The sequence below is a fragment of the Ornithodoros turicata genome, chromosome 3 (assembly GCF_037126465.1).
Source record: "Ornithodoros turicata isolate Travis chromosome 3, ASM3712646v1, whole genome shotgun sequence".
Lineage (NCBI taxonomy): Eukaryota > Metazoa > Arthropoda > Arachnida > Ixodida > Argasidae > Ornithodoros > Ornithodoros turicata.
Window position 1 is genome coordinate 102,022,855 of NC_088203.1, and position 24,689 is coordinate 102,047,543.

At 47.5% G+C, this 24,689-nt stretch overlaps 1 protein-coding gene across 1 annotated transcript in view; it reads left to right on the forward strand.

The window, feature by feature from the left end:
• The window catches only part of LOC135389774 (uncharacterized), a 158,232-nt gene that overhangs the window by 123,455 nt on the left and 10,088 nt on the right, over positions 1–24,689 (forward strand). The window contains exons 3-4 of the mRNA XM_064619805.1: positions 2,991–3,157; positions 18,563–18,699. Coding sequence (XP_064475875.1) covers positions 2,991–3,157; positions 18,563–18,699 — 304 coding nt within the window. The remainder of the gene's footprint in view (positions 1–2,990; positions 3,158–18,562; positions 18,700–24,689) is intronic.

Consider the following 24,689-nt stretch of genomic DNA (forward strand, 5'->3'; position numbering starts at 1 on the left):
TCCTGTCAAAATAAATAGATTCCCCCCCCCCCTCCCCTAACCCAGCCTCGCGCAGTGACGCAGGAGCTCTGCAACACGGCTTTTTACAGGTTACTCTGGAGATGCTTCTTTGTGCGTGACAGGGAAGTGGAGTGAAAGATTATCTTTTGTCTCGGCATTGGGCGCTTTGTGCTGTACATATGCTTTAGCGTCAGAGATGTTTGGGACCTCCACGCCACTCTTGGGAAGGGGTAGCGTGCAGCTCCTCGGAACCACACCACATCCCACCGAAACATCGAAAGTATACTATTCTCACCGGGATTCTCACGAAACCTTCCCGAAGTCAGCAAAACCGTAAAGAGAAGAATATGTTGTAAAAAAATTTAATACGACGTGGAACGGTCAGTACATGGACAGCGCCTCAAAACAATATTTACAATTTTATGAGCCATGAGGCTATGAGGGGCGATATACGCACTGCTACGCTTCATGATACAAAAGGGATATGCACTATTTACATTCGATGGAGCATGAGACGAGTGATGGGAGAGATGAGTGATGGAAGGGGTACTGTTCACAGACACCTAACGGAGGGACACCTCGGACAGATACGGAGCCCCCTTGCACCAAAAGCAAAGGGTGGAACCGCCACCGCTGCAGAAACTCGTCGCCGCCGAGTGCAAAGAGTTCTTGTTGCAAGCTATTAGTCACGAGAATATGAAAGCTCTCGCACCTGGTAGCCTGGAAGCATCGCAAAATATGCACCGTGCGTGCGTTTTCATGCGAAATATGCGATAACGCGCAGAACATGTATTTATATGTATACCATAAAACCAGTCAAATCACTTCCAAACCACGCCCAAAGCAGTATTTTCATCGTCCAGATACGAAACCATATCGAGACAAAAAAACAAAAGCAAAAAAAAAAAGCATGCGCTGGCATGAAAATCCGCGTTCTATTAACAACTCTTTATTGAGTTGAAGCAACGGTGAGGAGACAAGCGATCGTAAATTCTGTTGTTTCTGGAAAACATTCGTGCGCACCTGTAGAGCGCATGTTCAGTATTGGGGGTAAGGTGCTTTTAAGAAAAACGGGGCAGGCTACCGGATAGCAATTTTGGAAAACAGTTGTTTGCGCGAGCTGATTAAGCCATACCATTGGTAATATCAATTTCAGATTCACGCTCTCCGTATACTCTTTTCATAGCGAATTCCAACACTTACGTCAAAGTATCTTGAAACATACTCAATCTTACATACTTTTCAAGACGGGGTATTTAGTACCTTGCTCAGGTACTTTTTTTTTTGCCCAGTACTCAGTAACTCAATTTCAATTCTTTTTGTGAATGTCTCGTACAATCCTGCCTCCGGGTTAGTTTCGGTACTGCAAGATTTCGGTTGCGCTAACGCTTGCGTTACACGCTTTGCGGTAAAACATCAGTGCAAGTAGCCGTGCGTTCCATTCGCCCGGGACTTGACTTCGTGCGTCACGACCCCTTAAACCATCAACGCTTATACACAGTCTACGGCAGCAGTACCAGTACAACCGCACCAAATGAACCAGTAATATTGCAACAAAAAAAATATTCCAGTGAATATTCAATACTGCATGCACGCCCGTTTTCGTTCAACTTTCATTCAAACATTGAAGGCGTGCAGTTTATTTTCCGTCCGTCACGCACGCACCTGCGCCGGTTTATTTGCGTTTGCCGGAAGGAGCCGGGCGAGGAGTAATTACCGATCCGGCAGCTAAGTGCTGCTCGGTGCAAATACGTATAATTCCGGGTTTAGGCTTTACGTTCCTTCCTAATTAGAGTTTCTATACTTTGGATATTCTACGTGCCGTCATGATCAACTCTGAAATTCTCCTATCAGCTATTCCTTTCGATTCTTTTGTTTTACTTTTACGCTTTCTCCCGTGATTTGTGTGCGTAATTATGGCCCGAGCTCCCGACTGTCAATATCGGCGGGTCGCTCCTATAGAACGTCCGTGCGTGCCGTATTTGCATTGTGTTTAACCGGTGTCACGCTAACTGCAGTCTTCGTTTGGTTCTGATTACTTTGTCTTCGACTCAACGGGAAATTAGGGACGGGAACGATTAGAAATATTTCCGTGAATTAGTAATCAGGTTGAGCAACTTGTTTTTTTGTTTTTTTTTACTCTTCCGATGCATTGACGATTAGTAGAATCTGCCCGTTGTTTGATTCTCAGGTAGGATTCTTAAGGCCCGTGAATATTTTGGTTTTATTTTATCTGCATGTTAGTTCGTTCTTGTTCAGCATGGAGGCCCGTGGGGTTCAATAAGTTTACCCTTTCCTCTAGTTCTATACCCTCCGTATCACGTGGTTACAGTGCGATGAGCAGACGGCTTTAGTGAATTCCTTAGCTTGCCTGAATTAAAATGATTCCCTCTCTTGTGAGCGACGAGTGTAGCTGAAAGTACGAATACGATTTAGATTCAGGCTTTAAAAAAAAAAGACAGAGGTGTAGTGTTGAATTTCACCCATTTCCGTTGGCCGAAGTTCTGCTCGGTCGGTTTCGTGTACATATAGAACTTAATTAATTTACCCTATCATTATCCAAATTCGCAGGTGCGCTGGAGCTAGAGCACATACAGGAGATTGAAGTATGTAATTTTCTCAACGATAATGACTTTTATAATATCTATGGACAGACGTCCTGGGAGGAAAACAATAGAAGGCAGAGAGAGGTAGGGATAGACTTACACACTGGGACCCGCTAGTGCTACAAAAATACGCACGCGCACACACATGATCAGTAGTGTAGACTGTGATCTTACCTCGTGACCCTGGTGGCGTTTGCTGTAAACGACACCGAAGAGATATTATGAGTTCACGCAGTAAAAACAGCCTCTGTGCACAGGAAGTGTATAGCTGGTTCCTTCACTCTTTTTTTTTTTTCTAGAACAATGTCATAGCCCTACAAAGCAGATCTCAGCTTTCCTTCGTCTTGCAAGAAGCATTGAGCGGTGGTTTTCTTCTCCTTTCAGTTGATCGACGAACTGAACGTTGGGGTTGCGCTGTTCCGTGACGTGCTGCTTAGCGTCAGCAGCGCCCAGGACGGGCCCGAGCTACGGCACCGGATCCGGACGCTGCGACAACGCTGCGTCGAGGCTTGCCTCGCGGCGCACCACGGCCTCATGCCCAACATCCGCAGGTGATGCCTTTTTACCTTATCTTATCTGTTACCTTGCTGATGTGAAAGGTCACGAACGGCAGTTGGGGCAGCCGTGTACCGGAGCTTTACAGATTTCGCGCATACGAACATTCGACATCTGGTGAACATGATGGGAAGTAACGGTTCTGAGGCTGAAACGTTGTTCGTCTGCAAAGATTCTCTGTTGTGTGCGTTGAAAGCTCAGAACCGTTACGTTTTAACTGAAGACATGGTTATCTGTCCCAGGAACGGTTCAGAAACCTTGAAGTTGCTTATCCTTCGACCTTTACTATGTTTCTTTCTTTTTTTTTTCTTTTTTTTTCTGTGTTACTCAACGCGTATGATTACGCTGTACGTGATGCACACTAACATACCAGTCCCAGAAACGCATGTGAGCGTGGGACGACCGTTTTTTCGTTCTCGAATACACACTGCCTCCGTAAAGAGGTTCACCCGCCACTGTATGTATAGATGACGTCATTTCTCTGCGCTCGTTTGCAAATTAGGCATGTGTTACTTCAGTCCCTTTGGTTGTTTCATTGATAAGTCTTCTTTGTATATTACTTTGTCGCCCATAATTTGCAGAACCATGGAATCTCTGTTCGTGACCTCGCAGATCTACATTATTTCTGGTACATGCGTTCCACTATGTTCACCTTCGAGAATATTATAAATAAATGGTGAAGAGAAAAAAAATGAAGCTTATCGTTGTCGTTACTGCACGTACTGCTACATCAGAAGACGTTTTTGGTTGTACAGTGCTGGAGAAAAGTTTACGGAACACGCTCATGCGTATTCCTTGCTCAAGGTGACACACTAGTATAGGGAACGCGACCGTACGGACTAACAGAAATGTGCCTAGGTAGCCCAGTCACCTGCTCGCAAGTCTCTGCCCAGCTCTGTACATACAGTTTCATTGCACTTATTTCATATACAATGAACCGGTTTTTAACCGATCTTTTTTTCCCCCCAAACCTGGGTTAATGCGGTTAATTGGATTGTTACAGTTCGCCCAAAATGGCATTGCATGTATGTGCGCGACGGCACACGCACTGTGAAACTCTAATAATATCATAATAGCGGCACAAAAAGTCCACCTGCAATACCGAAACTGATGCTGCCGTGAATCATCGTATAGCACCAGCGGCATCGCCAGTAACAGCATCTTAATTAAGCAACTCGAGGATAAGGTGCTGCGTCTGCAAAAAAAGCATCTGCTCGTAGGTGGTAACCAAGGTCGTGCTGAGGTACTGGAAGGTAGTGGGTTCGAATCCTGTGCTGTATGAGCTTTTTCCCTGGGTTTTCTGGTAGACTTTCCGGACGAATGTCGTCTCCTGAAGTCGGCCCGTAGCGCATACTGTCCCCCCCCCTCCCCTGTACCCAACTCCTTCTTGCTTTCTTCTCTCCATCTGTCCACGTCTATACGCTGCTCATAGCCACAGTTGCTTCGTGGCGCCAACACGTAATTGAAAGGATCATCGCAGTGGGCCACTCCACGAGTCAAACTGCCATATGGCAAGCGGCCTTCCGAGATATCACGTGCTTCTGCGGATCAATCGGAACGCTCTAGGCTCGTGCACCTCGTGTGCTCAACAAAGGGTCTATATCTCTATTCTCCAACTGAATAATGGCAGTTGAAGAAATGTTGTTTCATTGTATCGTTTAGCCCTGAGTTAGTTTGTATTTCATTAACTAGGTCTCGCGTGCTAATTTGCAGACCCGAAGAACGTAAAATCAGGGTGTCGGAGCGAACCGAAAACCGGAACCGAAAACAGAAAAAAACCGCTATTTTGGTGAGAACCGGAACGGAATCGAAACCGTATACGTTTTTTTCGCTCAGGAGGGAAACCGAAAAATATATTTAAGGGTTTTCGGTCCAAAAAAAAACTTCGCCGGTTTGGACTACGGAAAGGCGAATGAAACAGACGCCGTGTGCTCTGAAGTCATGTCATGGATACTATACGAGGGTTACGGTTACGGTGGAATGTATGTTGGTATACTATGACCCTTAGGCTCCCTTTGTAATGGTTTATCGTTCGCGCACGCACACAGACTTAGAGGTACATGTGACTCTCTAGCAATGTGCCGTAGTGTTCGTTTTAATTTGATCCCCCCAAACTCTCCTCAACTAAACAGCGACCCAAGGGGGCTGCATAACGGCTTCTTTATCGGTAATGTCGCGCAACGCGTCCCTTGTTTGAGAGCAGCTAAGTTGAATACATTTACGTATACGCGAGGGCAAGCCCGTGCGATGTGGCAACTCTTTTGTGGACAGGACACGAAGCAAATATAACGGAGCCATCGAGCGCGTTTGTCAGTGAAGGTGTTCCTCGATTTGCGTCGTACTCGTGCGGTGGTGCTTGCTGGCTAGACAGTAGCAACAGACATTCGGATGGGACGCGATCGCTCCAACCCAGCAAGAAAGTACTTTACGTATGACATCACGACAAACAAGTCCGTTTGTAGCAGGCGCTTCAAGAAAGGAGAAAGCTCATTCAGACAGTAACCTACAGGAACCTGGAGCTACCAATTTCACAGCTGTCTATTAATATTAAATACCATGTATGCGGAATAAACGGGTTTACATTTTGTAACTTTATTTTGTGTGTGGGGATGCATATTCCCAGCAGAAGCGAAACCGGTTAAAAACCGGTATGAACCGTTATTTTTTTGCTCCGGAGCAGAACCGGTACCGGATCGTTTATGATGTAACCGGAACGAAAACCGGAACGAAAAACGTTTCGGTTCGACACCCTGCGTAAAATGTTAATTTTCGGCAATGACACGGGTGTAGCACTAAATCATAAGGTTATTTGCTTATGCACAGCACTCTACTGTAGAACTCGAGCTCTGTACCTCCAGTCATAACGCTGCAATCAAAAATTGCTGGCAATTGAATGAGTTGGTTTTACAACACCCGAGTGGAAAAAGAAAAGTAAGTTAAATTAGGAGTGAGCGTTATAACAGCATAAGGTTCTTCCTCCCGGTTTTTATTACTCGAGAAAAAAAAAAAGAGCGAAAAAACGAAGAAATCGTCGTTAAAATCGCGCAAAGAAAAAATAGGCTAAAAGGTCGTTACGACACACCGGAAGTCGTAAAGACGTTCCGGCTTTGCTTTTTACGTAAAAATGTGCGGCGTAAAATGAAACGCTCGTAGTCGTTATATTGTAACGAGAAAAACGTCATAAACGCACGGAGAAAAGAGAGACCCGGTCCATCAACTCGCATTTCAGCTACGCCGCTATGTTCCTTCTGTTTGTATCTGCTAGTGAGAGATCAGTGACGATAAGAAAACACCGCGACGACGATCAGGAACATTTGAAATGGAATTGCTTTGGAGTGTAGACGTTGGCGCTTATGCCAGATTGTTTGGGAGACCACGACGATAGTAAAGTCCTTCTATTGGATATAGGTCTGAGATACGCTATCGACATTTGCAACAAGAGAGGGCTACGACCCTCTAAAACGTGTCCCGGGCCAGTAAAGACATGAGCCACGTTTACACGAACGTCGAGCTGGTTTATCTCAGCAAATCTTCTTCCATCAGGCCGTGTCAACCAATCATCTAGGGAGGATAGATGTGAGGGGGTGCGATAGGTCAGCTCGACTCGTCTCTGTCGGGTTCTTGTAACCGCGAAGTCCTATGGCTCTTGGTGTCTCTACACAGGTGCTCCGCGGTACTAGCGCAGAACTAAAAAGAGGGAGTGTACCGCCTCGGGACAAAAAAAAAGCTTACGGAATACGGCACAGACGCATGTGTTCGTCGGAGCAGCCCCGTGCTTGCTTTCAGGAAGAAATCGAATAAGAAACGGGTGACCGGCTATTCGATTCGTCTCTCATGGCGATTTCGGTGTGGTGCATAGGCTCAATCGTGCAGCGAGAGCGACCCCCGCTCGGTTCGCTTTCCACAGGAGAGCCGCCCTAGAGCAGCAAGCACCGGAATTCACAAGGGCACCGAGGCCCTGCGTAGTGCGAACTCTTGTTCAGGGACGTTCTCCCTCGGCCTCACCGAGCAGGAGCCAAAAAAACTTCCCTCGAGGAGCGAGAACTGCTCCGTGCCGCATGATCCAAAATTCGCGGCTGAGTGCTCCGTTAGCATCATTCGAATAGACCTCTACCTGAGAAACGTCATCATGACGTTGGTAGACAGACTGAAACCGAGACAAATCCGAAGGAGTGGGCTGGGTTCCACGAATGGGCACTTGTTCGCTGGCTCCTATTGAAAGAAAAGTAAGACCGAAGGTCCAGCCCCTTTCAGGGATCATCGTAGTCCCCTCAATACCGTGGCTCTCTTGCGCGACCTTGTTCGCACCTAGCTTCAAGCGTGGTCCAGGTCTACCAAAGTGGTGGCGCTGTCGAACACTATGACGTCATTTGTTTACAGACAGGGAGTGGTTTATTTGCAGTTCGCCTCGACGGCAGATAAAAGTGCCCCAAACGTATCACCCGAATCTTTATTTATTTTCTTAATTCCGCGTTAGCGCCGCGAAGCAACTGTGTCTGTGAGTGGCGTACAGATGCGGACAGATGGAGAGAGGACAGTAGGAAAGAGTGGAGACCAGGGGGTGGGGGTAGTATGCGTCCATGGCCGACCTTAGGGGAACTGTGCCGACATTCTCCTGGAAAGTCTTCGGAGAACCCAGGAAAAACCTCAGACCGCACAACCGGTGGTTGGGTTCGAACCCGCCACCTCCCATTCGAAATCGCCATCAGTGTGTACGTGTGTACGCTCCTGCTTGCGACTATATAGGGTGCCGCCCCAGTGGAGAAATGCGACCCCGGGGCATCCGTGAACTTTTGTCCTAAGCTGTATATACCTCCCTCGTCAAACTGCGGAAATATACCGCGTCGTTCCAACTATATCTGCAGTGAGCCTTCGGAACGATAGCCGGCGCGCATCCTCTAAAGGTCGCACAGTTGACCCTTAACGATGGAAGCGACCGAAAGGGCAGGCTAATTTGATATCGGGATTTTCCTCCACGATAAGACTGTGCCATTTTTCACGCAACCAGTAGAACAAAAAAAATAAAAATAAATAAAGCTAGAACACGCACGCAAGAGTGGAAAGCCAGAATTTATCCCCTTTTACGATCCAATTTTCCGCAGTCTTGGCTGCACAAAAGAAAAGAAGAAAGGAAAAGAACAGATATAAGAAACAGAGAAAGAAAACGTGTGGTGGAAACCCGCTTTTCTGATCCGGTTTGTTAGGATGTGTCGAACGTTGATGATCCATATCAAAGGGAGGAGAACTTGCTGGTAAAAATACCGGTCCAACGTTTAGCCCCGTAGCTTGTGGGTACTCGTGCATTGATAAGTAGAATAGTTACGCTGTACGTGAACGTGCAACATTGTTACCTGTTGTGCGTACCCAATCGCAATAATGTACACTGAGTGAGCGAAAACACAGGGCTGGAGGTGTTCTTGCTAAAGGGGGCATCTTCTTTTCTTTTTCTTATTGTCTTTTTTTTTTTTTTTTTCGTGTGTAATCCTGTAGCTGAGGCCAATGGAGCAACTTTGAGTGAAGTGAAGTTTCACAACATGTTTATTTACGGGCGATGGGTTGTCTCTGGAGATATAGCAGTTTGTTTAGTCGTTTTTGTGTTGCTGAGCATAAAAGTGTGCGTGTTTGAGTACCGCTTGAGGAGCTTTTAATTTGATAGGACGGAACGAGAACAGGGAGTTTGTTATGATAGCGTAGAATAATGTCGGGGATGATGCCGATAATTAAGACGGAAGGAGGCGCCGCCGTTGACCCACCCAAAATTGCTTCCGGGGACACAGGAGGGTTCGATCATGAGCTGTACTTACGGTATACTTCACCAGGGCACTCAGATTGGCTGATGATGGCCTGGATGATGTACGAACAGCCGCACAGCGACCTGATAGCGCAAAGAGCATGCAAATGGTGAGTGAGTGAGCGAGTGAAAATGAAAAACATGGAGAAATTGGCACCACCAACGTGGAAGCCGGCTGCTCCATACCACCACGGTAACCACGGTTACCACGTAAACAACTCTGAGCGCATGAACGTACATAGACACTTGGACTGCGAACACTCAGATACGATGAGTCACACAAAGTCACAGCAGCATGCAAACGGTGGTATGCATGTTGTCGATTGTTTTCCTTCTTTTAAAGGTGGAATGTATTTTAATGTCTACCGTTGGAGCTACGTCATACTTAACAAAAAACTACGCCAGAACAAGAAACTACACAAAAAACTACGCTATACAATTTGAAACGGAATGGATGAAAAAAATCACCACAAAACTTGGCACCAAAACCAACAGTGCAGAAGAGTACACGTACGAAATCTCAATGCACTAAAAACAAAGAGCGTCACAATGTGGCAAAGAGGTCCGTCGAGACGAGAAATTGCACAAGGGCGCGCATGGCAGGTATGAGCTGATCTGCTGGCCAGCACCCAAGAACCATTTCGGTGGAGTATGGCCGATTATCCAGGCGCGTCAGCGACGACACTAGGGTATAACGGTGTGCACGGTACCTCGGGCAGTCTTGGAGTATATGATCCACGTCCTCAACTACATCACACAGACCGCAGTTGGAGGACGGGACCACGCCGAGCTTAAACAAAAGTCGTCCACTGTATGGCACGTTGAGGCGAAGCCTGTAGATGAGCGACGTGATTGGTCGAGACAGCATATAAAAACGGAGATCTGGGTCCACCTTGCGCAGGAACGACGTAGAAGGGACACTGCTGCGCCAGTGTTCACTGCACAGACGTCTCATAAGGGTACCAATTGTTTGCTTCGCGTCCACTTGGGTGAAATACATAGGGTGTGTCGGCAGGCCTCGTGCCACATGAGCCCGTTTCGCAAGTAGGTCGGCAGCCTCAGTCCCAGGGACGCCACAATGACCTGGGATCCACTGCAAGTGATGTTGTGCGTCTGTGTGACAGCACACGAATACTCCCTGAGAACGTCACACACCAGTGGAGCGAGGGAGCTCGAGCCCATGGTGCACTGCAGAGCTTGGAGGACGGTTTTGGAGCCATTGTATATGGTCCAGTGCATCGGTGGTTGACGGGACACAATGAAAGAAAGCGCCATAAGAATAGAATGTAGCTCGGCCGCAGCCGCCGACGTCGGGTGCCACAGCCTTGCGCTCCTTCCAATCGACAGCTCAGCTCGAGATCATATTAGCTAGGAACGTGGATAGGGCTGTTGCAGCAAAGTTTGCACAGCGCCATTTCGGGCCCGAGCGGTCACGGATCCAAACAGTAGGGAGTTTCATCAGCGGGTTGACGTTGTTGTTGTTGTTGTTGTTTCAAGTGGTATGCGTCAAGGAGAGCTACAAAACCTGTAGGAAATCCACATAAAAAGCGGTGCATCCTGCCAAGTGCGAACAACTCGAGACCACGTATTTGAAAGTGCCACGTCGTCTGCTAAACTACGGCGCGTTGCATATTTTGGGCCGCTTACGTTGCTTCTCACTCGCGCCACACACTTGGCCCACACAGACAGGTCTATAGGTTGAAGCGCGGACGATGCGCAGATTACTTTACCGTACAGAAACCGATCGCCCCCATAATCACAGGCACCGACGCGGCCGCATGTCGTGATATGCTTTCCCAACAAGGAAGTTTGCGATCTCTCCAAACCTGTGCAGAATCTCTTTCCCGAGAGCGTTACCACGGTGTTTATCTTAGCATACGTGGCCAGGTATACACGGGGGCACAAGGGCATTGAAGTGTGTGCGTGACCTTCGCTATAAAAACAAATACTCCGTTCCCAGTGGTGCACAGTACGTGGAATTCTGGTCGACGGGTTCCGGAAATGAAATCACGTATAGACGTCTCTCGTGGGTGCAACGCTTATTAAAGAATAACAAGAACCACTGTTTGGACGGGACGGTCCAGATTGATTGGATCGGTGCAGGAACACGAAATGAGTCTCTTGCGAGGGAAATTTTTCTATTTTGTCAGGGAGCGGTTTTATACGCTCCGAATTTGGGGAAGTTTGTTCAGGTATGTGACGGTCTGCTCAGCTGTCAGGTGCAGGCATGCTGAATGATATGTGCGTGCGTGCGTGTGTGAGAGAAGGATATATATATATTCTCGTAGGAGCATGGGGTTGGATATAGTTTAAATTGTGTTACTGAGCGAACGTCAGTTTCGTGAAAGGACTTTGTGGAGGAGTCACAGACTGTGGGGGACACCTCACGAAGTGGGCGCTCATTTTCACGTTAGACCAGTGCCTCCCAAACTGAGGGTCGCGAAACGGCTCGAGAACTTGAAAAAGGGACAGCGAGCGTTTCCGCTGAAGTCACTTCTCAAATTTTTGGTAGGGTTGGCAGGAAAGTACACACTCTTGAGTACTCAAGCGCCATGAGGATCATTATTGCCTTTGTCACGACATACTTGTGCAAACTTGGCTTACTGCGGTGTTGTCGATGCAAACAAAGTACAAGTCGCAGCTCAACATCGAGTCGTAACTGAGAGTTGCAACTTTACCCTCGTTTTGGCACACTGTACTCTAACAAACAAGCTCACTTTAGCCATGAGGAACAATCATTCCTGTTGGCATGTGCAGGTCAGCACGCACATAGCATGATGCACAAAGGTCTGATGGCGCACGGCCAAGACGCTGCCTTATAACTGCTTTAAATGCAACATTCAGCCGCATGCGGTGAAGAAGGGATGCGTAGTGTCACGGAAGGCGATGAGGAAGCGACAGTGAGAGAGACTACTTATGGACTGCCCTGACCACCAGCGGGAGCGCGAGATCTTGCAGCACGGACTGCATGCAATCGATCACCGCCCATTTACCATAGGCAAGGTGCTGGGCCCATGGTCCAGTACCGTTGATATGCACCAAGGTCTCTGTCACCTTTGGGATTTCCTGTCATCAACAGGCCTCTCGGCCCTGCTTTGATCACAGGAATCCTCATCTCCATCATCATCTCTCATTACCTACAAATGACACTGGGGCAGCGCCCAGCCTGCCTGCCGGCATCAGCCCCATCTCATCATCGTATCTTTATGTGTGTGTGTTGGCATGTGTTTTTTCCCTTGTGTGTGTATTTTTTTTCTGGTTTCTAGCACAGCTGATTCACTCTGACTGAAGTGCCAATTAAAATTTCATTGTCAATTTTGTGTATTACGGTAGGGTGGGGGAAGTCGCTACGCTATCTTTTATTTGACGGGTCGCACGGTAGCAGAGCTTAGGAAGCACGGCAGTAGACGATATTCTTGCTGCTAAACATACATACCGCGTAAAGTTGTTATTCGCAAAGGCATACGTAAGACAGTAATGAACAAAAATATTTCTGTCTTGCTTTCTGAGGCACCGTGTGTCCCCATGGCCTTAGCCTTAAAAAACCGCCGCTTAGTGAAAGCATCTGCCGTAAATTTTTCGTTTTTGGCTTCGGCAGATATTGTGCAACAAGTAACACACGCGCTTTTGCTCAAGAAGAGAATAATCGTGTCTGACCTGCAGCGCGGTCTTTGATCCTCTCCCGTCGCTCGGGGAACCCGTAAGTGAACGAGTAATTGTGACGTCACAATGTGACGTGGATAGCTCCCTGCAAGTAGCGCCGCGCGGTGTCCATAACAGACGAAATTTCTGAGAGAAATGACACCTGGCGAGGCTGCTCGCTACGGTGACGCCACGTCGCACGGGCCTGCTTACGTCACGTGAGGAGATCGGGCCGTGCCTCCAGGAACACGCCACACCACTAACGGTTGTTTCATCAGGGTGTTTTTGTGCATTTAATCACACAGTGCACAAATAATTTGCATGGTGGCTCCTGAGGGACTGCTTGATGAATGAAACAGGGTCTCGAAGGACGTTAAATATCACTCCCTTGCTCCTTCTGCTTTAGCCGCCGGAACTCATTTCCGACCCATTACGCAGGTGAAACGCATAAATCGAAAGTGAAGCCACGGAAGGGATTCGTTATATGAGGCGGATATACAACACATCGACAGTTCCCATGCACCGAAGCGGTCGAAAGATCGGCAAATGCTTTGGGGCGTTTCCACCAGGCCATGAGAAATCCCTTAATGAAGTTTTGATGAGCCTTGTGTGTCCCCTACGGAATTGCTAACGACTCCCTCGCTTCGCGGGCAGCAGATAGCACGCTGTTTGAGCATAAATAGCCGATGTAGATTCATTCATACTGCATTGGCACCCTCGTGCCGTGTCGTGTTGGTTCGCCTGTTTCGAGCGAAGGGCAGGCAGTGACGGATTGAGGCCGGTGCCTTATTTGTGGCGAATCATTTCACCAGTGGCTCTGCCCGGATTGCTGAAATATTCAATACCAAATCTCTGGCGCTGTATTACAGTAGCGTAAAGCGAGGGAAGCTTATTTTCGGTGTAGTACAGCGTTGCACCCGATTTTCTTTTATATATGGGAAGTTGTTAAGCTGATTATGCTGGTTGCGCTGCGTTGATGCCGTGTACCAGGGCGTGCTGAAAAGTTCTCGGCCCGACCGACTTTCACATGTACGAACGCGATGTCGTCATCGTAGACATAAAAGAGCAAGACGAAGAAGAAGAAGAAGTGAAATTGCTACATGCGAAACTGCAGGCGTACTTTGATACCTTGAGTATACATGGATGCCCTCAGTCCACTTCTCATTGAATGAATTGAGTGAAGAAGTCTGCAGGGATTTTATTTCGTGCAACTGCTTCAGCTCTGAATATCGACCTGCATATTGGCATGCTGTCTGTTCGTCAGACTAGACTGCTCAAGTACTTGGGCGTCTGGTATGATGACAGGCTGAGAATGGAGCATCATATTGACTATCTGACCTCAAGAGCTGCTAAGGCTCTCGGCATCATATGTCGCTCTTCCAGCATTCGTCTTGGAATGCGTCGGACTGCCCTACTTTACGTGTATAAATGCTACATCGGACCTGTACTGAAATCTGGTTGTATACCCTGTCTTCACAGCTCCTTGATTACCGCCTCAGTAAGCTGTTCATAATGGAGAGAAAGGCACTCCGTCTCTGCCCAGGCCTTCCCAAGCAACAACAACAACTTTATTGTGAGAAGATGCATGGGAAGTTTCATCGCCAGAGGGCGATACTCTGCCACATTGCTGGTGGTGATGCGGGGAATGAAATAATGAGCCCCTTCACAGTACTTCACAGTACTGCGAATACTTTCATTTGCACGCTGCAAATGATGCGTCATATCTTGAGGTAGGTACGCCCCCGCTTCTAATAGCTCACTGTGAGTACCTCTCTCCCAGTGTCAGAACTGTATTGTCACCAGAAACAGTGCTCCTCTCAGAGATATTTCCGTTTGCCTAGCAGAGTGTTGGCGTAAAACGAACATTCCTCAGTTAGTCTTCGCCCAACGACCACTGACACCCCTGAAAGTGTCACTGGTGTACCTTTCTCCACTTGTATCCAGACTCCCGAGTAATATCAACCACGGTGAACGTCATTGACGTATTTCACTTTAACGTTAAAACTGTTCCGTTGCGGATGCTCCAGGCGATGCTGACGGAACATCTCCATCATTTTCTCAATCACCTTGTCATCGCAACAGACGCTTCTGTCTCAGAGGAGCGGGCTGGTGTCGGTCTTTTCATTCCTCAGTTGGACTACCAGTTTCCTGTTCGCCTTCCAGATTACACACCTCCTTACGAAAGGGAGTTTCTGGGCCCCGGAAAGTCCATGGGACCTTCAGCAGGGTACTCTTACCCTCAGATTCCCTATCAGTTATCTCTGCTCTGGCCACCCCCTCACACTCTTTAATCCGTACCTTTTTGGCCCTCGTATCTAGCCACATATCCGAGATTATACTCACATGGATGTACTCACGTGGGATTGTACTCCTCATGGGTCCGGTCACCGTTGGCTTTCACTCAATGAGACAGCGGACAGCTTGGCCAAGATTTCCCTGTCTAAACAGATCATTGAGGTCTTAAATACACTTGCTGATATCACTCGAGCCAGATATGGACGGTTCCTGGCGTCACCTTGGCATCGTACTCCTCGCCCTGGTTGCGAACATCTGCCTTTTCCCTGGTAGCCGGATTGGAGTGACTCCTGACGTACCGAGGTGTGTCTGACGCGTCTTCGGTGCCTTGCCCCTTCACTCAATTTCTACTTGCATTGTGCAGGAACTTGTCCATTCCCAGCGCGCATGCACTACGGGCACACTGAAACGGGGGAGCATTTCCTCCTATGCTGTTGCACTTTGGATCGCCTCCGTCAAAGCTGTCTAGTCGAACCTCTCTCCAAGATGGGTGTTCCTTTTACACTAACTTCGCTATTATCATTTGGGGCAATTCACACGGGAAGGTGGAGTCGGTCCGTGACATCTCGCATCACATCATCTGTCCATCGCTCTCACCGCTTTTAGTTAGCTAGTCCATATGTTTCTTGTTTATGTTTCTTGTTTTTTTTTAATATTCCATCGCTCTCTCACATACAGACATTGCACTGCATCTGTGTTGACACAAATGCATCATCCTCGTCAATCATAGCTGGTAACTAATAGCTTAGCCCTGGCCAATCTTCCTTGGTGGATAACGGCCAGCGTCTGAGGTGGAAGAAGAAGAAGGACGTTTGTAACGCGAAGCGTTCATTTTTGCTCGGGCTATCAACAGAACCGTGCACCCACCCCACTTCAATCATCATTACTTTCTCCACCAACCTTCCCCACATTCCCCACCCAAATTGTCACGGTCAAGTTATAGTACCGTTGGACGTCCTCATAGCCCTGGCCGATCTCCCTTGGGGCTAATGGCCATTCTCCGTGGGACGAAGAAGAAGAAGAAGAACCGTGTCTACTACAAGCGTGAAATTTTCAAAGGTTGAACTTCGGGCTGTCATGAAGTTTCTGTTCATGCAACAGCTCGCGTGGCTCAGTGGTTAGCTTGCTGGCCATGTCACTTCGAGACTGGAAGGTACCCGGGTTCGAATCCCGCTGTCGGCTGTGCAGTCCTGGGTTTTTCTAAGACGCTGTCAGATATATGTCGGCACAGTTCGACTTAGAAGTCGGCCCAGGACGCACTTTCCCCCACAGCGTTAGTCGTGACGTTGCCCACCTCTGTGAGGCCCACAACGGCGAGACCTTTCAGAAGCACCACCACCACCTGTTCATACAGGAGAAAACTTCCAAGGGAAATATACAAGTGCATGATGCAAACATTAAGTGACGAGTGCCCATCGTACTCAACCGCGAAGAAATGGTGTGCCAACTTTCAGTGTGGGGATCTTGACGTCGAAAGGTAAGGGTAGCCTCCAAAGGAACCCACACCCGAAATTGTTGATTGTGGCGCATTTTGGCATATCGGCGAATCTTCGCTAAAACAACTGCGAAGACGTTAGGGATATCTAGAGAATGCCTTGGGGTTTGTAATTCATGATGAGTTGGGCACGCGGAAGCTGTCATACACGTGGGTGCCGAAATGTTTGAATGCCGGTGAGAAACAACGGCCAATGGATCACCTCCAAATTGATTTTGCGGCACTTTTTTACAATCGATGAAGCATAGTTGCATCACTATGATCCTGAGACGAAACATGGAATGGCGGCACCCGGTGTCTCCGAGACCGAAGACATTCAAGACTCAACGAGTAGCGGCAAAGGTCATCGCCAAGGTTTGCTGGGACAAGGAAGGTGTTTTGATGACTGACTATCTTTTAGAAGTGTGAAATAGTACTGTACAGTACTGTAGCTTGCTCCGACAGCTAGGTGAGCCTTCGAAGTATGACGACGAAAAAAGTAAGTAAGAAGAAGTAAGAGTAAGTAAAGAAGAAGTAAGACGAAGAAAGTAAGACGACGCGGGAAGCTACGGAAAGGCGTTCTCCTGTTGCAGAATGAAGCATCTGCTCACAAAGCAGACAAGACAATGGTTCTGAAAGACTTGCACCGTGACTGCTTTGAACATCCGCCGTACACGCCGGACCTTGCCCCACCAGACTAGTTTTCGTTTCCAAACATAAAAAAAAGAAGAAGAAAGGTAGAAAGGGAGGATATATTCTCGGAGGGCTCTAAGATGATGGGAGCAGCTGAAGCACATTTCGGAGAGCAGACGTCAGATTTCTGTTTCCAGGGGCTAAAAGAGTTTCAGGAACGATGCGCCAACTGCGTCGAACTTCGAGGTGGACATGTGGAATTGCAATAAAGGTTATTTATGGCTGTCTTCCCTGGAGTTATAGGCGTTTTCCTTTGTCATGCCAACAACTTCCCCCACACGCCCTACTTTCCTACGTGCAGGTCGAACAGACAACAACTTTCTTATACTCACTCACTCCCCAAGCAGCCCAATGTACTGAAAGTCGAGTGCAATGGGGGTGGCCGGTATGTCTCTTATCAATGTTCTTTAGTTTCACGAGTCTGTTCAAGGTCTCCCAAGCAGCACAGTGTACCGAAAGCTGAGTGCAATAGGGGTGGCCGGTATGTCTCTTATCAATGTTCTTTAGTTTCACGAGTCTGTTCGAGGTCTTCCACCTACCCGTCCACCCCTATTGCACTCGACTTTCAGTACATTGTGCTGCTTGGGTCATTACATATTGTCGATAATCATAGTGTTTCGTCATGCCGTGTTGCTCACTTTGATCAAACTGTGATGTGACGATGTTTTTAGTAGATAGTCGATTCGAGGGTGTTAACGATAACGGTTCCCGAAACACGATAAGCCAATGGCTCTCTTTCCTTGAAGTGGCTCACATCACATTGCTGAACCTGCATTTAACAGCTTCCTGTATCGTATCGTTTTTCTTGGACGTGTCCGATGTACTAAAACTCGCTATTTCCAGCGGTCAAGCGTTCATCCGAAAGCATTACTGATCGATAAACCGATATCTCCTTCCTGAGCGGCCGCGTTTCTATCACAAAGGTATCGAACACCGTTCAGAAGCCAGAAACCTTCTCTCCGCCTCTTTCCCCGCCGACACGCACGTTCTATTCATAGAAGCATCCGTACATATTATCCCCGGCATATAGAAACAAAAACCGGAACCAAAAATCATAATCGAGTTCCCTAACAAGATCCTAACTCAGACACCGTGCGCGAAGCCGGCTTCGTTACTTTTTCATTTGCTTTAATTCAACTGTCCTCGATTCGTTGCGCTGCGTATTTCTTGGCGGCGGGACAGATGGGAGAGCTGCTAATTCGATGTCGTCCCTCGCCCGAGGCATCTGCATTGCGTGCTTCTTTTGTCAGGTCCGACGCTAATGGAAGTACCCCGTCTGCGTGTCTTCGTCCGTGTAAGATGTGGCCGATGAGCAGGTTTATTCCATTCCCGTGGAAGATCTGCCCTCCCCCTTTTTATTCTCGTATGTTTCTTTTTCTTTTTTCTATTTACTGTTTTACACTTTCCCCAGCCTTTTTCTTTTCTTTTTTTTGCCTTCGGCTTGGCTTCGATAAGGATGGTTTTTGCTGCCCAGGCTCGAAATGTTTTTTTTTTCTTTAATTGCAGTGACGTTGCGGAAGGTATTCCTGTGGATTCCCAGCAGCTAGTAAACCTGGTATGCTGCACACAGATGCTGGTGCGGGAGCTGCACAAATGCAAGGCGCTCGTGCAGGCCAACCAGGTCGACATGACAGATTTTTACGGTATGTTCTGGTGTCATTCTGCACTCTTCCGTGTAGTATCTTTGGAGCATGCGCTAGGGTCCCGAAGTGTGTGCGGAGGTGATTGCTATTGGTATATATTCCAGAAAGTAGCTAAAAGACGCGGACGAGAGAGACGCGGTTTGGAACTGCAGGATTATTCTTCTGAACTTCGTATCGAAACCGGCTTTAATAACGTTGTGTCGTTCTCGAAAATAGTTCGGCGTACGGCTTTCCCCCGGAAAAAGTATGATATTTTGGTATTTTTTCCGCTCTCTAAAAAATAGCGCGAGCACGACAAACGTAGAAATTTTCGACACCGATAGGCAGAGTGCTCAAAAATCGTGTAAAAAAAATTCAACTTCCAGATTTGTTTCAGTACATAATACAAAAATTAAAAAACCGTCTGTCCTATGCTGTGTATAGTACCCTATTCGGTTATATATATATTTTACCTGTTGGGGCGTCGCTGAAGCTTTGAAATGAAATCTGGAAGGCATATTTGCTACAAGCGGAGCAATAAACGTGCACGTTAAGCTTCGAAGTTCAAAAGGCGCAGCAAAATAAGCATCGTAACAAAGTTTCACCGACTACAAAACTACGCAGACACGCATAAACAGGATGCTTGGTGGTGGTGGTGCCACGGCCGTGAAAGGGTAGGCAACGTCACGACTAAGGCCCTGGGGGAATGTGCGTCCTGGGCCGACTTCTAAGGGAACTGTGCAGACATACGTCTGAAAGCTCCCGATGAAAAACCCAGGTGGATGACCCAAGATGGCCGAGGAAAACCCGGGTGGATGCTTAGCACGAGCTTTTTGGATACGTACGCATTGGATACGTAAAGATCTCTTCTTCTTTTTCTTCCTCGTCTTCTTCACGGTTTAGCGACAAAAAAACGAGACCAAATGACAATTAGTACGAATTTTTTGCGTACTCGTTTGTTACGTCCTCCAACTTATAGTGTAACACTCAACAGCTATTTTTATTCATGTTTATCTTATTACAAATCCAGTACTTTTTTGTAGAAGCCCAGCATTATATCGGTGCCATCTATCATCTATCATACTCCATCGTACCCATAGAAATAAATGGAAAAGAATGGGTACAACTTTGAGTCTACCACCAGTTGCTAAGATATTGTTTTCTCTACCTCGGTCTCTAGATATTATGAAAGTTCTGTGGTTGTACCTGTGGTGTAACATCAACTACTCGGAAGTTTAACGTGCTCTTTAGTACCACAGTGCTACAGAATGAACGCCCCCTGGGTATATAGTCACGTGATAAGCGTTAATGGAACGCTGAGATGGCTTCCCGCTCAAACGCACGACAAATAATAGTACACGGCACACGCAACCGAGGTAACACCTCTTTATCATTGCATGCTTCTGCCCGTTCCTTGTCTTTTCTTTTCGATAATGACAAAGCTGCGAGCTCCGTTTAATTCCGCCTCTCTATCCCGTGTAACAGAGTACATAAACAAAATCCCTGCCACACCCTCGACGCGAACACAGTCCCAGTTTTAGGACCGCAGATAGCCTCGGTCCCGTGAACGAACGCAGACGCCCTCTGCAGGCGCCTGTTCTTGGGGCTGCCATTTTCCCGAGCCGGCGTTATTTACACAGTGCGCCGCTTTGGCCCAAGGAAAATAGCCATTCATGTGCTTAGGCAAGCGTTACTAATAGCGTTTGACGGAAAACGCTTTCAGCGTTCGGCAACCGTGTGCACGCCCGATCGAACCCGTTCTGAACATCGTTCCGCCTTCATATAATAATGCCATAATAGAACAGACCCGCTTATGAGGGTCGCTTTTAGCTTACACTGCAATATGCTTATAAGTTTGCACCGGGAGAATGCTGTGCCAGCGGTTGTTGTTAATAAATGAAGCGAGCGCCGCGTTGTTTTCGTGCGGCAACTGGGGCGTTCTCCGAGAACGATGCATGCTCTGCAATGTGTCTGATGTGCGGGGTAAGATGGATGAGGTGGTTTAAATTGAACGACAGCGTACGTACTTCGGTAATATACGTACCTGCTGTAGCGTGCTATACGGAGCCGTATCCTTGAATACTAATTACCCTGGGTGAAATGCCGGATAAAATGGGTACTACGGATGTGCACAGTAGAATGCTTGCCGGAAAGTTTCATGACTTGTTCGAATGGTCATTCGTATCTGCCTCGGTCAGTTATTTATTATTTCATCCATTTATCGCTCGATCTAATTTCGTAAAAACGATACACAGCTGCGTGCACGTAGACTGTTTACAAACATGTGACGTCACGAGAAGACCGGTTGGAGGTTATGTTTTTCTGTGGTGGGCAAGAAGCCGGAAAGAGGCGAAAAAATAAAATAAAATGCTTGGCGGGGCGGCGTTACGTCATCAATGACGTACACTCTTAAAAACGAACTTCATCGCGTAGCACTCTCCTAGCCAACCATAATCTCGAGTGATATCGTTATCTTCCTTGATTTGTTGAGAACGGAGGGCGTACGCCTTTTTTTTTTTTTTTGTCACGATTATGAACAGCATAAGTGTCACAAAAAAGGCGTACGCCTCCCGTTTTCAACAAATCAGTGCAGATAACGATATCATTCGAGATGATGGTTGGCTAGGAGCGTGCTATGCGGTGAAGTTCATTTTTAAGAGTATAGGGGCGCTCAGGTCGTCTCTATTTCTCCAGCCTAAGCCTTCTCTGTACTGTCCTGAAAGTGGGGCAAGAAGTCTGTTGCTCCTGAAAGCAGCACCGCGCAGAACCAACACCTCCTGCTATCTAGTAGGTGTTGGCAGAGCACGGCGCAAGCTCCTGCACAAAAAAAAAAAAAAAAAAGGAGAGTGAAGGAACGCACAATCAAACTCTGGGAAACACTCTGCCAGCTCTACAGCTCAACGCAAACTTCCTACGATTCTGCACGCCGTGGCTTGATTTCAGTATGATGTGATATAACGCAAGTTGTACCGAAAGATTTCAGTGCGTGCCCAACGTACCTCGCGCGCGCTACGATGGCGAACTCGCATTTCCCCGCAGAACAAGTATCTCGTTCTTGTGTGTGTGTGTGTGTTTCTTTTTAGGTTTTTTGTGTATAAACTTGGTTCAGATAACGCCGGCCTATTCCACTACAGAAATCGATGAATACGCCGTGCTCACGTAAATTTCCTAGCTTAGGACCAAATAATGAATGTAATGTTGAAAATAGAAAGCGTTCCCGATATTCGTGCTTCGCTTCGCCGCGAGCGAGCTTTCCAACTGCTGCCATGTTGTCCTTTATTCTTTTTGTGTGTTTGAAAAAGTATCTTTCGGCAGATTAGATCATTTATCCCTCTCGTGTATTTCGCTGAAACGCTCGGAGATTGTGTTTTCTTCTGCTTCGATGTTTCACCGCTGTGGTTGTCTCGTTGCGTTGCTGTTTATGAAGAGTCTGGGGAGTCGTTGTTAGCGCGGATTGTTCGTCGTTGTCGGTCGCGTTTATGGCATCGCTGTTGTAGGCGTAGCGATTTTGCTTCGTTGTTTCTGCATTCTCGCCTTTGTCCCCAAATGTGAACTGAGACAGAATCTCTGCACACGATATACAGTTAAAATCAGATCTGATTTTAACTTTACGTTCAATTGTATTTACGCGTGCCGTCTGGCTAGTTCGTGTGCGTTTCTCTTGTCTCGGGTTTTTTTACGTTATCGATCTACGCTACAACTCGCTCGCTCTTTTAAACTTTCTGTCATGATGCCGTATCAAACGTACGTTATGTTTACGGGTATTCCGACTTCAGCTCACATACTAGAAAAGAGCTCATCGAGCCAGTGGCGTATCTAGGGTGTGGCAGGTGTGGACAGGTGCCATGGGCGCCAGGTGAACAGGGGCGCCATTATGTGGTCGTGTGTGAATGTGCCAGGTCGGGCACTCAACCTGGCACATTCATAAATGATCTAAAGCACCCGCCATTAGAGAGGTTGTAGTGTGAAACCTAGTGCGGACCACACGAAAACGCATCCCCAAGGACATCATGTTAACCATGTTGCCATGGGCGCAGGTAGCTCTAGATACGCCACTGCATCGAGCTCATAGGGGTAACGTTGGGTAGGCGTGCGGTCTGCATGCCCAGTCTGGTGGCACTTTGCTCGGGGGAGAGGGGAGAGAGGGACGGGGGAGGTTCTTTAACTTATTTGCTGGCAAGCAGCGTGGACTGCATGGTCTTATACCCGTCCTTCAGGGTCGACGACCTTGAAAAAAGTTCAGCAGAGTTCTTTGAACGAACTTCCGACGGTGGACGTTGCCACGAGGACTACTATCTCCTCGAGGATAGGCTATCGCCTCGAACTGAGGTTCAGATGTGCCAGTGGTCTGCACAGCTCGCCTGCAGCCTGCAACTAGCATCCGATGTTGCTGGGCAGTCCATTATAACGTACTCAGCCGTTTCTGTTTCCCCACAATGATAACATCTACACTCTAAGAAAAAAAAAAGGAGTAAAACGGGGAGTAATTGCAGCTTCTACTCCCCTAGTCTGCAATTACTCCCCATTTTAGTCCCCTAACCCAACATTTAGTCCCGACATTTACTCCCCAGGACTGCAAATTGTCACTAAACTTCGCGAATGGTCTCCTGAATGCGACAGTTTACGTAAATATGTGCCCTTGGTCAATTTGAACGACATAAGGCTGTATAACTCAGACAACGTAGCAATTTTCCAGCCACACAGAGTAAGAAACAGTTAGCGCATCTTTCTTCGCAAATTGTGCCCTAGTATGGCGCAAGATTTTATATCACTCGATATATCACGGTTGACGGTTTGCTTCAAAGTATTTTCATGCATGCGCACAAATTATGCACCTAGGACTTTTACAACAGCGCGTGAAATGCGGTCTTCACTCTGTCACATTCATATACTCCCGTGCATTTACTCCCCAAAGGGACTATTTTTTGTGGCAATGCAATTACTCCCTAAAAGGAGTAAAAGCACTACCTTTTTTCTTAGAGTGTAGCGCTCGGTGTACGGCCGAGCTTGGAGACGTGTGCGCGTGTGTACACTCTTAAAAATGAACTTCACCGCATAGCACGCTCCTAGCCAACCATAATCGCAAATGATATCGTTATCTGCCCTGGTTCGTTGAAAACGGGAGGCGTACGCCTTTTTTGTGACAATTATGGACCGCATAAGTGTCACAAAAAAGGCGTACGCCTCCCGTTTCTAACAAATCAGGGCAGATAACGATATCATTCGAGATAGTGGTTGGCTAGGAGCGTGCTATGCGGTGAAGTTCATTTCTAAGAGTGTAGGCGCTGCGGAACCTGATGCCGAGGAGAAGGGAAGCCTCGGCCCTGGATAGGCCACCAGTTACACAGATCTCTGGTGCAGATACGTCTCTCGTTTGTTTGTCATGGTGTGGCCTCCACAAACGCCTCCATGATTGAATTCGAGCAGTAGAAATTGCCTGCGGGAGCTTTGACTTTCGGTCTGCATGGTTTTTCGCAGCTGTTCTAGCCAGACCGTCAGCGACGTCATTGCCTACTCTGCCCTTCTGACAAGGTATCCACTGTAGCGACACCGCAGCGACCCTGGGATTCAAGCCGTGCTGTTTGCGGCCGGGCCTTTCCTGGGAAGAATGGGGATTCTTCCCTGCCGTCTCGTAGAGCTGTAGTTGACGAAGATGCACCCGGTTCGAGTTTCAAACGCGACTAGCGCTCTCTCATCGAAGTATGCAATTAGTCATTCGAGGAGACTTGTGTTGTGTTCGACCCCTATAGCGGCTACTAATACGCTCCTTGAGAAACATGCCTCCCGCCTCGATTTACTCATAGCTGCCAATGCAAAAATGTAAGATTTGAGAGAGAAGTTGTATATCTTATATCTGAGCGATGGTTGATAAGTTGATGAGGGAACTAGCTCGGTGTAATGGTAGCACCGGAGACAGAATATCAATAAGTGCGAAACTTCCACTTGTGGTGCCTTCTCATCAACTATCACTCTTTAATTTCTCTGGATGCGTTGGGGACAGAAGTTGGATT